General features: G+C 40.2%; 1 protein-coding gene across 4 annotated transcripts in view; it reads right to left on the reverse strand.

The window, feature by feature from the left end:
* Window positions 1-12744, reverse strand: part of dok7b (docking protein 7b) — a 39772-nt gene that overhangs the window by 3630 nt on the left and 23398 nt on the right. For 2 of the 4 annotated variants that reach the window (XM_041267278.1, XM_041267258.1), the window contains exons 8-13: window positions 9442-9490; window positions 7979-8782; window positions 6403-6488; window positions 5231-5300; window positions 4902-4967; window positions 12-92 (exon numbers count right to left, since the gene is read on the reverse strand). In XM_041267278.1, coding sequence (XP_041123212.1) covers window positions 12-92; window positions 4902-4967; window positions 5231-5300; window positions 6403-6488; window positions 7979-8782; window positions 9442-9490 — 1156 coding nt within the window. The remainder of the gene's footprint in view (window positions 1-11; window positions 93-4901; window positions 4968-5230; window positions 5301-6402; window positions 6489-7978; window positions 8783-9441; window positions 9491-12744) is intronic. The other 2 variants (XM_041267269.1, XM_041267287.1) reach the window with 2 other exon arrangements.

The raw sequence follows: 12744 nt of genomic DNA on the forward strand, positions 1-12744 counted from the left end.
TATTTACATACCACACTCTCCGAGAAGACCAAATTCACATCTCTTTGGGGATTCAACCGCAGAGGCCATTAACTCATAGGTTCTCCTTGGATCTAGAATACATTTAAATAGATTGCCTCATTAGGGGACTTATCCAACTAGAAGCAGCAATTTGTAATAATCTGCAGCTCTCAAAGGAAATCTTTGCTTGTTATAAATGTTTAAAATAGGTCCAGTTCAGTGTAAGGGGAAATACATCTTTGTTTGAATTGTTTGTATGTAAAGTAAAATGTGACAAAAAAATGGAAGTAAAGTGGAAGTAGTATATACTGTATGGGAGGTTAAAATAAAAGTAAAATGCTTACGTTTATTGGGCAATACCAGTATGAGAGACTCATAGAATACAGCTGTGTACCGAGTGTGTACTGAGTGGTCGATGAGGCTTGTGCTAAAAATACAGTACTGAATAATAAGAAGCTTGGGACAGACTTTTTTCAGGTAAAAGATGCAGAGGTTTACTATATAATATCACAGGGCACTAATGTAAAAGTATATCCTCTATCTCCATTTGTCTTTGACACCATTAGTTACAACAGTATGTCTCAAGGGGTCTGTCCAATTAAACCCTTTAAACAAATGGATATTTAATTAAGATACTGCCAACTGCTGTGTGATGCACAGCCTGAAAATTGAAGCCTCACCAGCAGCCCTGATCTCTAAAGCGAAACCAGCTGAAAGCATAAACAAGTAAAGTTGCCATTACTGCAATATGCATTAGAATTGTTACCGAAAATGTGTTTGTAAGAAGAGAGATAATGTGCAGTGCCAGGAAATAATGGACTCGTCTCATCTCTGGACCTTTTAACTATAATGGATCATGATGTATGTGCAATATGTTGTATAATATTTAAGTATTAGCCTACAGCTAATGTCTGTATCTGAAATGCACATTATTTACATACCATTTCTAAATCTGACAGAACATTTTTAAAACCTCAGTTTGAAGACAATCTTCAATTGTGGTTGCTGTTGTCAGACTAGAACAAGAACTTGATATGGACTGCTTAGTATTGGGTTGGCCCCCGGTGCCTCTCCTTTTGTTTCTGTGTAAGCCTGGCTTAAGGGGTAGAATGGACCACACCAACTGAGCCTGAATGTGAACTCCAAACAGCATGTACTGTATGAGATCACCTTGGCAAACGATTTGTTACAATGGGTGGCTATTCTTCAGGTTGTCTGCCAGTGACCTCTGCTATTCCCCTTCTTTTCAGTATTTACATGCTCCCTCTTAGGCAGGTAATACAGAAGCATAATGTGGGTTTTCATTTATATGCCGACTACACTCAGATATATTAATCCGTCTGACAAACAGCCTCCTTTGCTCTCTCCCTGTCACAGTGATATTAAGCCCTGGTAACAACTTTCTCCAGCTAAATTAATGCAAAAAGTTATGCTGATTGGATCCAGGCATCAGTTGAGAAAATCCTCCTCTTTTTCATTGTCCTTTGATGACAATCAACTTGAATTTTGCAGCAAGGAATCTTGGAATTATCTTTGATCCTGAGCTCTCTTTTGACAAAAACCTCCTACTTTCATCTCAGGAATATTTCTAGAATTTGACCCACGCTCTCTCAAAAGTAAGCAGAGATCCAGATTCACACTCTCTTCCAGCATTGATTATTGTTACTCTCCCTTGTAGGCCTTGCCCATTCTACCATTTCACAAACTCAGCTTCTCCAAAACTTTGCTGCCCGCCTCCTAACACATCAGCCCTGTCTTGGCATTGTGTGGCGGAGTGTCCCACCCCTTTATATTTATTAAGTGTTTTATGTTGTATGTAGTGTGTTAATGTTGGTGTTTATATATAAAATACACGGGATATAAATATGGGTTACGAGCACAAGTGTTCAAAATGTGTATTTGTATTTAGGCACGAGGATTGCACAACACTTCATGTGCAGGTAAAATGTAATATGTGACCACTGGGAATTACAATTAGTACATGGAGAGGTGGCATGAGCATCAAAGGGAGTTAAAAGAAGGAGGGGCTACATGGTGCCTCGCCTGTCTGCCTCTCCTCCCTGATGTGTGCCCATATGAAGACCCCCTTTTTGTGCAGGCCTTTGATCGAGGGGAGGTGGAGACCGCAGAGGAGTGGATCCACCTGAAGGCCGTACTATCGCCGCAGGTGGATCAGGAAACCTGCCTCACCTACCTCAAACGGGAGGAGTGATGTTTTGCCGTCGGCGAGGTCGGGCACAAATCATCCGACCAACCCCTTCCATGGCAAGAGATGGAACTGCCGGTCCCGAAGAAGGGAAGGAGGGGCAGAGGAGCGGTGCCAAGAAGGCGAAGAAGCCAGTGCGTCCACAGCCCAAGAGGGAAGAGACTGAGCGTCCACAGCCCAAGAAAGGGAAGCCTAAAAAAGTGGTCGCTAGGATGGCTACTTTCACCTAGTCGAGGCCTCGAGTTGGTGCCCTTCCTGCGGGAAGGTGGGCCACTCAGTCGTCAACTGCCCCTGCCCCGGAGAGGAGGAGGAAGGACGACCAAAGGGCAGCTGGGAAGCTTACCTCAGCGCTCTTGGGGCCATGAACTGGTGCGCTGCCTATGGGGAGTGGGACCACTTCATGGTCAACTGCCCCATTCTCCCGGAAGAGGAGGAGAGGGAGAAGCACCAGTCCCCTGTAAGTGAGGGAGAGCCGCACCAGTCTCCTGCAAATAAGGAAGACTACACGCTGCTCCCACCTCCTTCGCCAGGAGACTACATGCAGCCCCCACCTTCAACAGCAGAGGATGAATTCCTGCTGGTTCCGCCTCCACCGCCATGGGAGGACTGTTTGCAGCTCCCACCTCCACCAGAGGATGAATTCCTACCTACTGGTTCCACCTCCACCGCCATTGGAGGATTGTTTGCAGCTCCCACCTCCACCAGAAGAGGATGTCTGCTGCTCTGCATCGCCTGGGGTTGCCCACTGCTCTGCATCGCCTGGGGTTCCCTGCTGCTTCGCATCGCCTGGGGAGCTACCGGTTACAGGGTACGAGGGAGAAGTGGAGCTCCCGCTGCCACCTCTATGGCCTGAGTCCGCCTCCCGAGGGTCCACTGCTGCTGCCGTCGCCTGGGGTCGCCGGAACTGCTTTGCCTGGGGTTAGTGTCAGCCCTGCTTTTCCGCAGGAAATACCATGGCCGGAGCCCAACAAGGGGGAGCTGCCGGCTATGAAGAAGGGGCGATGGGTCAGGAGACTACCTCGCCCCGCAGTAATTTCACTGCAGGGAATTTGGCGGCTGGAGCCCCACAAGGGGGAGCTGCCAGCTACAGACAAGGAGGAAGGTCAGGAGACCACCCCCACAGACAGCTGGGCGGCTACAGCTGTTGGGGTGGAAGGAGGACCTCCCGCCGTGGCCACCACCTTTGGCCAGTTACTGCCCCTGTTCCTGGGCCAGGACTACGACCGGGACTTTGGGACTGAGGGGGGAGGTGGCTATTGAGGCCAGGTGTGTTGCGCACAAGGTGGGGCATATGTGGCAGAGTGTTCCACTCTGTAGCGGGGTCAGTAGGAAAGTCCTGCTTAAATGTATTTTGTTTGTTTATTTTTAGAACGGGGTCTCCCCCTCCACACTGCTTTATTTATGTATTATGATTTATTTATTGTATTTGTTTGTTTTATTGTATTGTATTTGTGTATGACGGCAAAGCGCCATGCGTTTTATATATGTTTTGCAGCGTGGATGGGAAGCCCTATCCACATTAAAAAAACTCGTGCAGAAGGTGGCCATCTCCCAAATTAATTAAGAGATTAATTTATTGCTAATCTGGAGACGGTCACCTGCATAAATACTGGCAGCACTCTCAGTTCCAGGTGGGGTGTTCAAGAGGCAGAACAAGAGTGGAGAGAGACGAGAAAACAAAACTAAAAACGCTTAAAGGATCCGTGAAGGCTACTGCCCAGCCGGACCTTAATAGTTATTATTTGTGTTCGTGATTTGTTTTTGTTTGGCTCTTATTTCTGTGCTCTGTGAGCAGCGTTATTTTTGTTTAAATATTTTATTTATTTTTGCTATTTAATAAACGCTGCATGCCGTATCTTTTTGTTGAAACTGCAGCTATCTGACCTGTGTGTGCTTTCTTCTGGTCTGAGTCACCGCAAAGCCATTTCCTGCCACACGTGGTGTCCAGCATGGGATCACCAGTGCCTCCTGGACTCAGGCCAAAGGTAGTATTTCACAAGGGTACTTTGTTTTGTTTTGTTTAAATCTTTTGTTGTATTATTATTTAATTAATAAACTGAGCGCCACGGCTCAGTTTTCACCACCAGCAAGCGTATTTTGGTTTCTGTTCCTGGTTCTGACTTCACCCCTGCAAAGCCACCCTTTCACACATTGTTACACTGCAGCATGTTAAGCAAATAAATACTTCTGACCTATAAGGCTTGTAGGGAACTTGGCCGTGATCACATCTTGTGAGCTGGTGAAGCGGTACACTCTGTTGTTCTTTTTTCATTCCTCTAACGCAGGTCTACTCTCTCTCCCTTCTTCCTGCCCTGTCTCTACGGGTGGAACAGCTTGTTCTAGTCACGCTCCCAGTCTGGAATTCGCTCCCTGAGAACTCACTTGGCTGACTTGCTTTTGATTTTTAAAAGTAGGTTAAAATGCAGCTTTTTTAACATTACTTCCATCAAGTGGATGAGATGTTAAATCAATGTCCTATTGTAAGGGACTCTGCATATAATGCACAGTTCACAGCCTACCACTGTAAAGCACTTTGTGATCCACTATGAAAGGCGCTATACAAAAATAAAGGTGGTGTTATTCTTAATTGTTCAGTGCTTTGTGATAACTGTTATGAAAGGGGTTATATAAAAAACAATTGTATTGTATACAAACACAAGTGAGATACATGCCCATCATCACATTAAATGCATACCTGCAAGTGAACTGTGCTCTCTGTGTGTCCTCAACATGCCAGAGGAACCCACTGAAGAAGTAGCTCCTACAAGTGAATAAAAAAATAAAAAAAAAGATAATTAATGATACCTATAAAATCATTCAGGTGTATCATGATTGTCAATTTCATGTCATATAAAATCAAATTACATGATATAAAATGCTACTTGTAACAATTAAACCATACAATATAATTTGTTTCCTTTTGTGTGTAATAGAAAATACAATATAACATGACAGAAAAAAGAGCAAGCCTTTCATCCTCACAGAACAGGTTTATAAATCAGGTTCAGCTTGTGAATACTGTACCTTCTGTTTCATGCAAGATCTTCTGTTGTCCAGAGCTTGCCATTAATTCATAACCACTTTTTCCATCTGACTGCAACACAGAAATGAGACAAGGTTAACAAGCACATTTTTTATTAAAATACATAAAAACTACAAATTCAATTAAAATGTTTGTTTTCCCTTTCCCTGCCTTTTTATGTCATTTGCAGTCATTCTAAATGGTTTTGTTGCTCTAATATTAGATTTGTATATATTTGTTTTACTATTTATTGCACTCTATCTAACTAACTATTTAACCAGTTAAGTATAATAACAAGAAGACACCCCCCCCCCCCCAAACTCTTAGATGTTTAGAACCAGTACTCTGCAGAGACTTGTCAAATTACCCATAACCATGCGTGTAATACCAGCAGTATAAAACATGTACAAAAAGCAACATGGGGTCTCGGGGGTAGGTTTACTAAAGTCTTGTGCATGTCACAATAGTTGCAAACCAGCTGCAAACAAGTCGGAAGTCTTGGGTGAAATGTACTAAACATGTGCACTGCTGTTTGCGACTTTTTAGGGAATGCTTTGCAGCAGCAGTTTCTGTTTGCAAGCGTAGATGAATATGTAATTCTGGGCGTTCCTGTATACATTCACAAATAGGGGGTGGAGATAATGCAAATCGGGGTTCTCCACTATTATAATGAGATGTGCGAAAGCTGCAGACAATTGCGACACTTACAATTGCATCAGTTTGTTAAGAAGTTTTGAAATCATGTTTTAAACAGTCACAATTGTTTCTAGAGCAGCAATGTAGCGAGGTGACCAGAATTGAACACTCTATTCTATATGAGGTCTTACTAATGCATTGTAAAGTTTTAATATTACTTCCCCTCAGTAGTTATTTGCTAGATTACACAGGTTCTGACTCTTTTGTTGATATTTATTTGAGACTGGTATACAGATAGAAATGAGTTCAGAACTTGAATGCAAACCAAGTGGATTGTGTCAACCAATCATGTTGATGCCCTCCAAAACTAAAACTGAAAAACTCACTTTAAAACACTGATTTTGATTTCAAGCAGTCTAAAGCAATCCTGTCCAAAATATAACAAAACACATTTACTAATTGTCTGCTGGGTTGGACATTATTGCTTAAATCCAAATCATTCTAGTGGTGAAGTAATAATGAAGTAATGCAATCCTACCTCTGTTGACTTTTCTGCTCCCCGTCCCTCCATTATCTCATAGGTCGGATCTGTTTTTTGTTTCTCTTTACTGTTTGGTTTCTTATCTATTGTGGCACAAAGAAATATGCAATAATACAGTGAGAACCCTAAACAGAAACACCCACAAAAATTACGTATTTTTAATACCTACATGTCACATGTCACATGTCAACAGCAGCAATAGTTTGGTGGTGTACACATCATTACATTGCTTTTAAATGAAAACTTAGAAATGAGGACCCAAACATATAAAGTCTATTGTACTGACATATAACCAATTGTTTTTTAAAGTTTACACTGCTGATGAAACAGCTGTCTAGTATCTGGTGTTTAACATGGGAAGAGGGAACAGCTGAGTAGAATATAAATGGTATAAATCCAATTCTGCCCTCAGTAACCAAGAGGATTTGAGCTGGGATGTTATGCGTATGGAAGTCAAATGTCTGTTAACCTCGTTCTCTAGTTACACACATTATCTGAGTAATTTATAAACCCCAAAGAAGTTTCATAATACATTGTTTGTTACGTAATAGTGTTCTTGTGCTTAATTGGCAGCAGTAGTTTAAAAACATCAACAGGCCTACAGTTCTTGACTCTGTATTAAAATAGTCATTCAAAGATCAAGGCACAGCATTGCTTGATGTAGTATGAAATGCAGTAGGTTTGGCACCAGATATTGCCTTCTGGACCAGCAGGAGCCATCCTCAATTTAGGTGAGAACTTGGACATCATCGGTCAGAAGACCACCAACACCCTTCTGGTGGTTGTGGGGGGGGGAAGGGAAATTCCCTTTATGTTAACCAGAGGCGGTGGGTTGGAGGGGGAGAAAGGTGGGCTTAATCCATATAGTATTGGGTAGCCAATAAGAACATTGCCCCTTGAATTACAGCACGGCTCCAATTATTTTCGCCAGCTCCAAAACATGTGGCACAATTTCAAAACAGTTGGGAATCTCATACTGCCACAGTGTAAATTGTTTCTGGACCCTCGTGTAGCAAAGTTACTCAATCCAAACACCTGCAACAGGCATGCAAGTCTGGACATAAGTATATATGACAGCCGTATTTAGATCCACCATCCTTTATTAATAAAAAAGGCAATTTTCTGTAAATGTCATACATTATAAAAAACATTTTACAGTACAAGCTAGACAGAAACAATGAATGTGTGATGTTTAGAAGAGCATGTCTGGGACACTTACCAGCTGCCCAGATAAAAACATTCATATTCTCGTCATAGATTTTCACATTTCATTTGGCATGGTGTTACGCAATAGTGTGGATAACATACACTATAAAACACATATAAGATATAACACAATAGGAGAAAAACAGGAGAAATAAAGATGACACACATAGCAGTAGGAAAGGTCAGTTGTTTTTATTAAAGTGGGGAGAGTTCAAAGAGGTGGACATTGATATTGAGAAGAAACTCGGAAAACCAAAAGAAAGAGTTGAAACCAAGAGCAGGAGGTATTAGTCTGAGAAGAGCAGAAAGTCGAGGGACACATAAGGAGGAAGTAGCCAGTTGAGGCATTTAGGGAGATAGTTCTTACCTTCTTCAGTCTCTGTGTCACTACTGATCTCCTGCTTTGGGTCGTCACCTTCAGGGGGATGTGAATATGGATGTGTTCCAAATGAATTCATTAGTACTTTGGTAACCAGTATTGCATTCAGATCTTTCTTGCCTAATCTTGAATCTGTAGGGTCCATTACTTTCAGAATGTGAAATGGTTTCTGTAAACTTGCAGCATTTTGTCTAGGGCTGGCTGATGATGAATTTACTTCAGGTGCATCAAAATCTAGTTCACTGGCCTCTTCAGTAAAGGAGTTACTCTCATTTTCAATATCATTGTGCATAAACGGCAACTGCTCCTTTTTTGGATAAGTTAAGTGTCTGTTAGTTTTTGTAATATCTGTTTTGGATAAGAGTACATTTCTTCGGGCCGATGTCATGGGTTCATATAGGTTCTGTCCACAAGTGTTTGGATTTGAGTTAACAGGGATGCCAAGTGTGCAATAATTGCTGATACTGAAATGGTTACAATCTCTCTCCTGGTTTTTGTTCAAGACATTTTTTAACTTGTCAGGAGTTGTTCCTGTATCTACATAGCCCTTGCAATGGTCCTTGTACGTAGTGTTCTGTTCCATGTCTCTGTCACTTTCTGGCTCCATCTTGTGTGAGCTTTTGGCTTCCCAAATGACTTCATAAATGCAGTCTTCACAAGTTCTTTCTGGTCCACCTGTGTTTTCTAAATTGTCGTTGCTGTTTTTTTCATTCTCCTGGGCGCCGGCACACTCCATAGAGCAGTGCAAAGTCTTGCCACAGTTTTTATCTGATATGTCACGTTTAGATCCTGCTTTATGATATACAAACAGCCACATTTTTAAACCTCTGGAATCTTTATGCACTCTCCAATTACAAAATTGCTTTTATGTTGCAATATTATTCAAGGGAAAGCATGAATATGCCTCTGTTTGTCTTAAAGAAACACTTATCAAAATTAGGTATCTAGAATCTGTGCAAGGTTTTTAAACATGATAAATAAAAAGGAGATACTGTAGGTAATCCTCAGATTGGTATTGTTATAACACTTCTCACAATGCTTTATTACAACTGTCTATAAGGTTTATAAATAACAAAAGTTGAAATTTTGCCACATTCTCCTTTTTCTACAAATAGATAATAATTACCACTCTCTGTGTATATTTATCGAGACCATACTTTAAGTGTAGAGGTTACTCTTGCCTGCCTGTAAAAAGTTTCTTAGCAAACCTCATTTGCAAAATAAAAATAAAATTAGTAAAAAGTGGTTTGTGTATGCCGAGCACAAACTGTATATAAACCACAGAATACCAAATAGAGTTTAAAGCCTATGAAAGGAATTAATGAAAACCATATAAAATATGTCAGGTTTCACTGCTCAGTGCAAAGTGGGCAAATCTATATATAGGGAACCTGTGCATGCAGTCGGTCCAATGTTTTATTGGGAAGTTCTTATTGTGAACACACACTTACCTGGTACAGCCGGTATGGACAAGACTCCTGGATTTAGCAGTGTTGTGCCCTTGATAAGAGACAAAACATCACATTCAGTATGATTCATTTTTACATGCAAAGTATCATGCAATAAAAATCATTATACTGTACAGTCCTTATTACCTTTGTGTTGTGTATTATGTTTAATTGCATTTATATTGCTTGCAATCACAACAGTGATTTGAAATAGTGTAGAATCATGCTTTAATTTATTGCTATTTGTTAAAATAAACTTTCACATACAAAACAATCATAATGCACTGAAAAATAATTCTGGAATATGAACATTTCCTGTTTTGAACATAAAACAAGTTGTTAGTTACTAGTGCTACTGGTCACACTGCCTTAAACAAAAAGCTTATTCTAAGCTAATTTCAAAAGCAGTAAGTACATCTTTGTTAGGCAGTGTGATAGAGCGAGAAAGAATCGATGTTGCAAATCTCCCTCCAGATCAGAAAGGGCGCTGTGTAAGGACAGTGGTATGCTGCCTCCTAGATGGACCGCCTTGATGGTAGGTGGAAACCAGAAGGTAACCATATTAGGAGGGACGCGTAGTTGCAAGTACCCAGAATGACTCCATTGCAAGCAGCTGCAGGACGGCCCTCTATTGGAGAAACTATGGTGACGGGATGTTTGCAGGGAGGTGTATGGATACAAAGGGGAAGCAGCTACGTCGGTACGCTGCCTTACGCTGAGAACGTAACCACCGGCCGGAGTATTGCGTTTTCTTTTGTTACGTGTTGTTTGTTTTTTGTTGCAGAGGAGGAGTACACCCAGCAGATTAAGAGCACACTTTGGTGCACAGGATTATTGTGGAGTGTTGTGTTTATTATTTGGGACTGCAAATCAGCCGTGTTCCCCCCGATACCATTGCTGGTAAAAGGGGTGGTTCTTTGTGTTCATTCATTAAAAAAACACAGACATTTTTGGGGAAAAGAACTATTTGGACATTGTTTTATTCACCACACCACTCGCACAGTTCACAGCAGTTAAGAAGAACATGTTCACTACAGAATAAATATAAATAACTGCAGACACATACACAATATTACTGCAGGTTAGTGTTTCCAGCTTCTACAGCAAAGACCTGCCTGAAGAAAACCACTAAACCCAGACTAATGTAAACAAAAAGCATAATGAAGACAAACAAAACAAGCAAGTTGTCTTTTATGACAAGATCATGCTCTGTAGTGGCCTATATAAAAGGATGCTATTTTTTTTCATGACGTCTTTATGGGACTCCACATGGACTGAAAGCCAGGTCCTCCTACACAATCTTCTGTGGTGATTGTGTTGCTTTACAGATTCTAAAACGAGTACCTGGCTCATCACCCAACAGGTTACACCCTACCATCTCTGACACTAAACTTGGTTCTTGGGGTTACTTCAGGCAAACAAGTTCAAATTTACATTTTTGTTCTGATCAGGTAATGGGGTCAAAAGTTAGAGAGGTCAAAATGTGGTTGATGAATTCTTTAGTGTAAATCACAGAATGAACTGACTACTATGCTACTGAACTAATAAAAATATAGCCTCAAGACTGTGAATGACTCTTTGATGTTGTTTGATTATCATACTGGAAGCTTTCTTTTGATTAGAGCAACAAAGGCGAAAAGCCAGCATTTGTTATGGGTCACCTTCTCTGTTTCAAGTATATTGACACAGAAGCAGCTACTCGAAAAGCAACTCTAATAGTGTAAATGCCCTGGGAGTTTTTGACTAACTGTGGTAAATAATTAGAATTTCAAATACTTCACTATCTTGACTTGAAGCAGTGAGCTGTGTCATCTCCTTCGAAAAGCAAATTGGTCTTTCAATCAAGTTTCTGTTTGCTGCAGTTAACCTCGAACATGGTATCACTGTACACAAACTTAAGAGAAGGATTGAAGTGTCTAGGGTTGCATGTCTTGGGGGTATCAGAAGATGAAGCAATTTGCAGCAAAATGAAAATGTAAACAGACTTAAACTCTCACAGGAACTTCTGAGAGTGAAAAGGGAACTACGTTTTTAAGTATTGGTTTTCAAACCTTAAGTGGAGAATGATTGCTAAAGTAATCCCGGCAACAAAAAAAGAAAAGAAAAAAGGTATTAAATATAAAATGTGACTTTCACATCTCCTTAATTTGATTTCTTTTAAGAGAACATTCTCAAAGAAATCTGAAAATTATTTTAACCATTCAAGTCTGCGGGGTATGTCTAATTGTATATTTTTGTGTTTGTGAAATTAGCATTCCAAGTTACCTATGAAAATATGACACATATAAATTAGTGCTGGGATGAACACAGGATTTTCATGTTCGGATATTAGCTCATAATTTAAATGTCTGTTCGGATATTCATTTGTTTTTCAAAAAGTAATAAAAGCCATTATATTGCTCTGAACGCCGGCAGCATAGCAGCAGGGTCAGGGGGCGTGGCCGTGGCCCGTGTGTGTGCCTTTATTTTACAGACCTTACAACATGCAACACGTTAAAATAGAAAAATATCCCAGGAGTAAAGAATACATTGTGTAGGCCTTACTTTACCATTGTGAATTATCTACAAAACAAAAGCATGCCAAATAGCTGTTCAAGTTAAATGTTGTTTTTTTTTTTATTCTCAAAATAAATAGTACATAAAGCCGGCACAGCATTTTATTTTTCATTCCTTGCCATTGCTTCACAGTAAACAGTGGCCATCGACATGTTTTCATTAACTAATAATATGAGGTTTACTTGTGCCTTTTTGTAACTGAATAAGCAAACAAAAACTGAAATCTAAACTTTAAACACTTCAAATAAAATAAATGTGGAAATGGCGTAGTAAAATGAAGGTGAGAAAAGCTTGCCGTTTTGCTTCTCGTTTATTACATTCCACATATCAGAATGTCGCACCAAAAAAAAAAATACAGTACCGGGGCTAGAAGTTCAGTTTTTAGGGCAGCAGTGAGGATTTGCTACCTGCCTGGAAAGTAGGTAGCAAGATTGTCTTATTCTGTAGTGGTTTATTCGACTAATAATTATATATATATATATATATATATATATATATATATATATATTATATAATATATAATTATATACTATACCTACCTGCTGTTTTAAATACTGAATAACCCAAACTATCACATATTAGGCCTAAATTTAAATCATTAAATATTTGTTGAAACAACCTTGTGCTCAACTAAGTAATGGAACTAATGCAATTCCTTGTTGACATGTATTTAGTTTTATCCTTCAGTTCTACAAGAATACAACCATATCTGACACCTAAGCATCTCATATACCATCAGTACGGTTTACC

Source organism: Polyodon spathula, chromosome 1 (genome assembly GCF_017654505.1).
Source record: "Polyodon spathula isolate WHYD16114869_AA chromosome 1, ASM1765450v1, whole genome shotgun sequence".
Classification (NCBI taxonomy): domain Eukaryota; kingdom Metazoa; phylum Chordata; class Actinopteri; order Acipenseriformes; family Polyodontidae; genus Polyodon; species Polyodon spathula.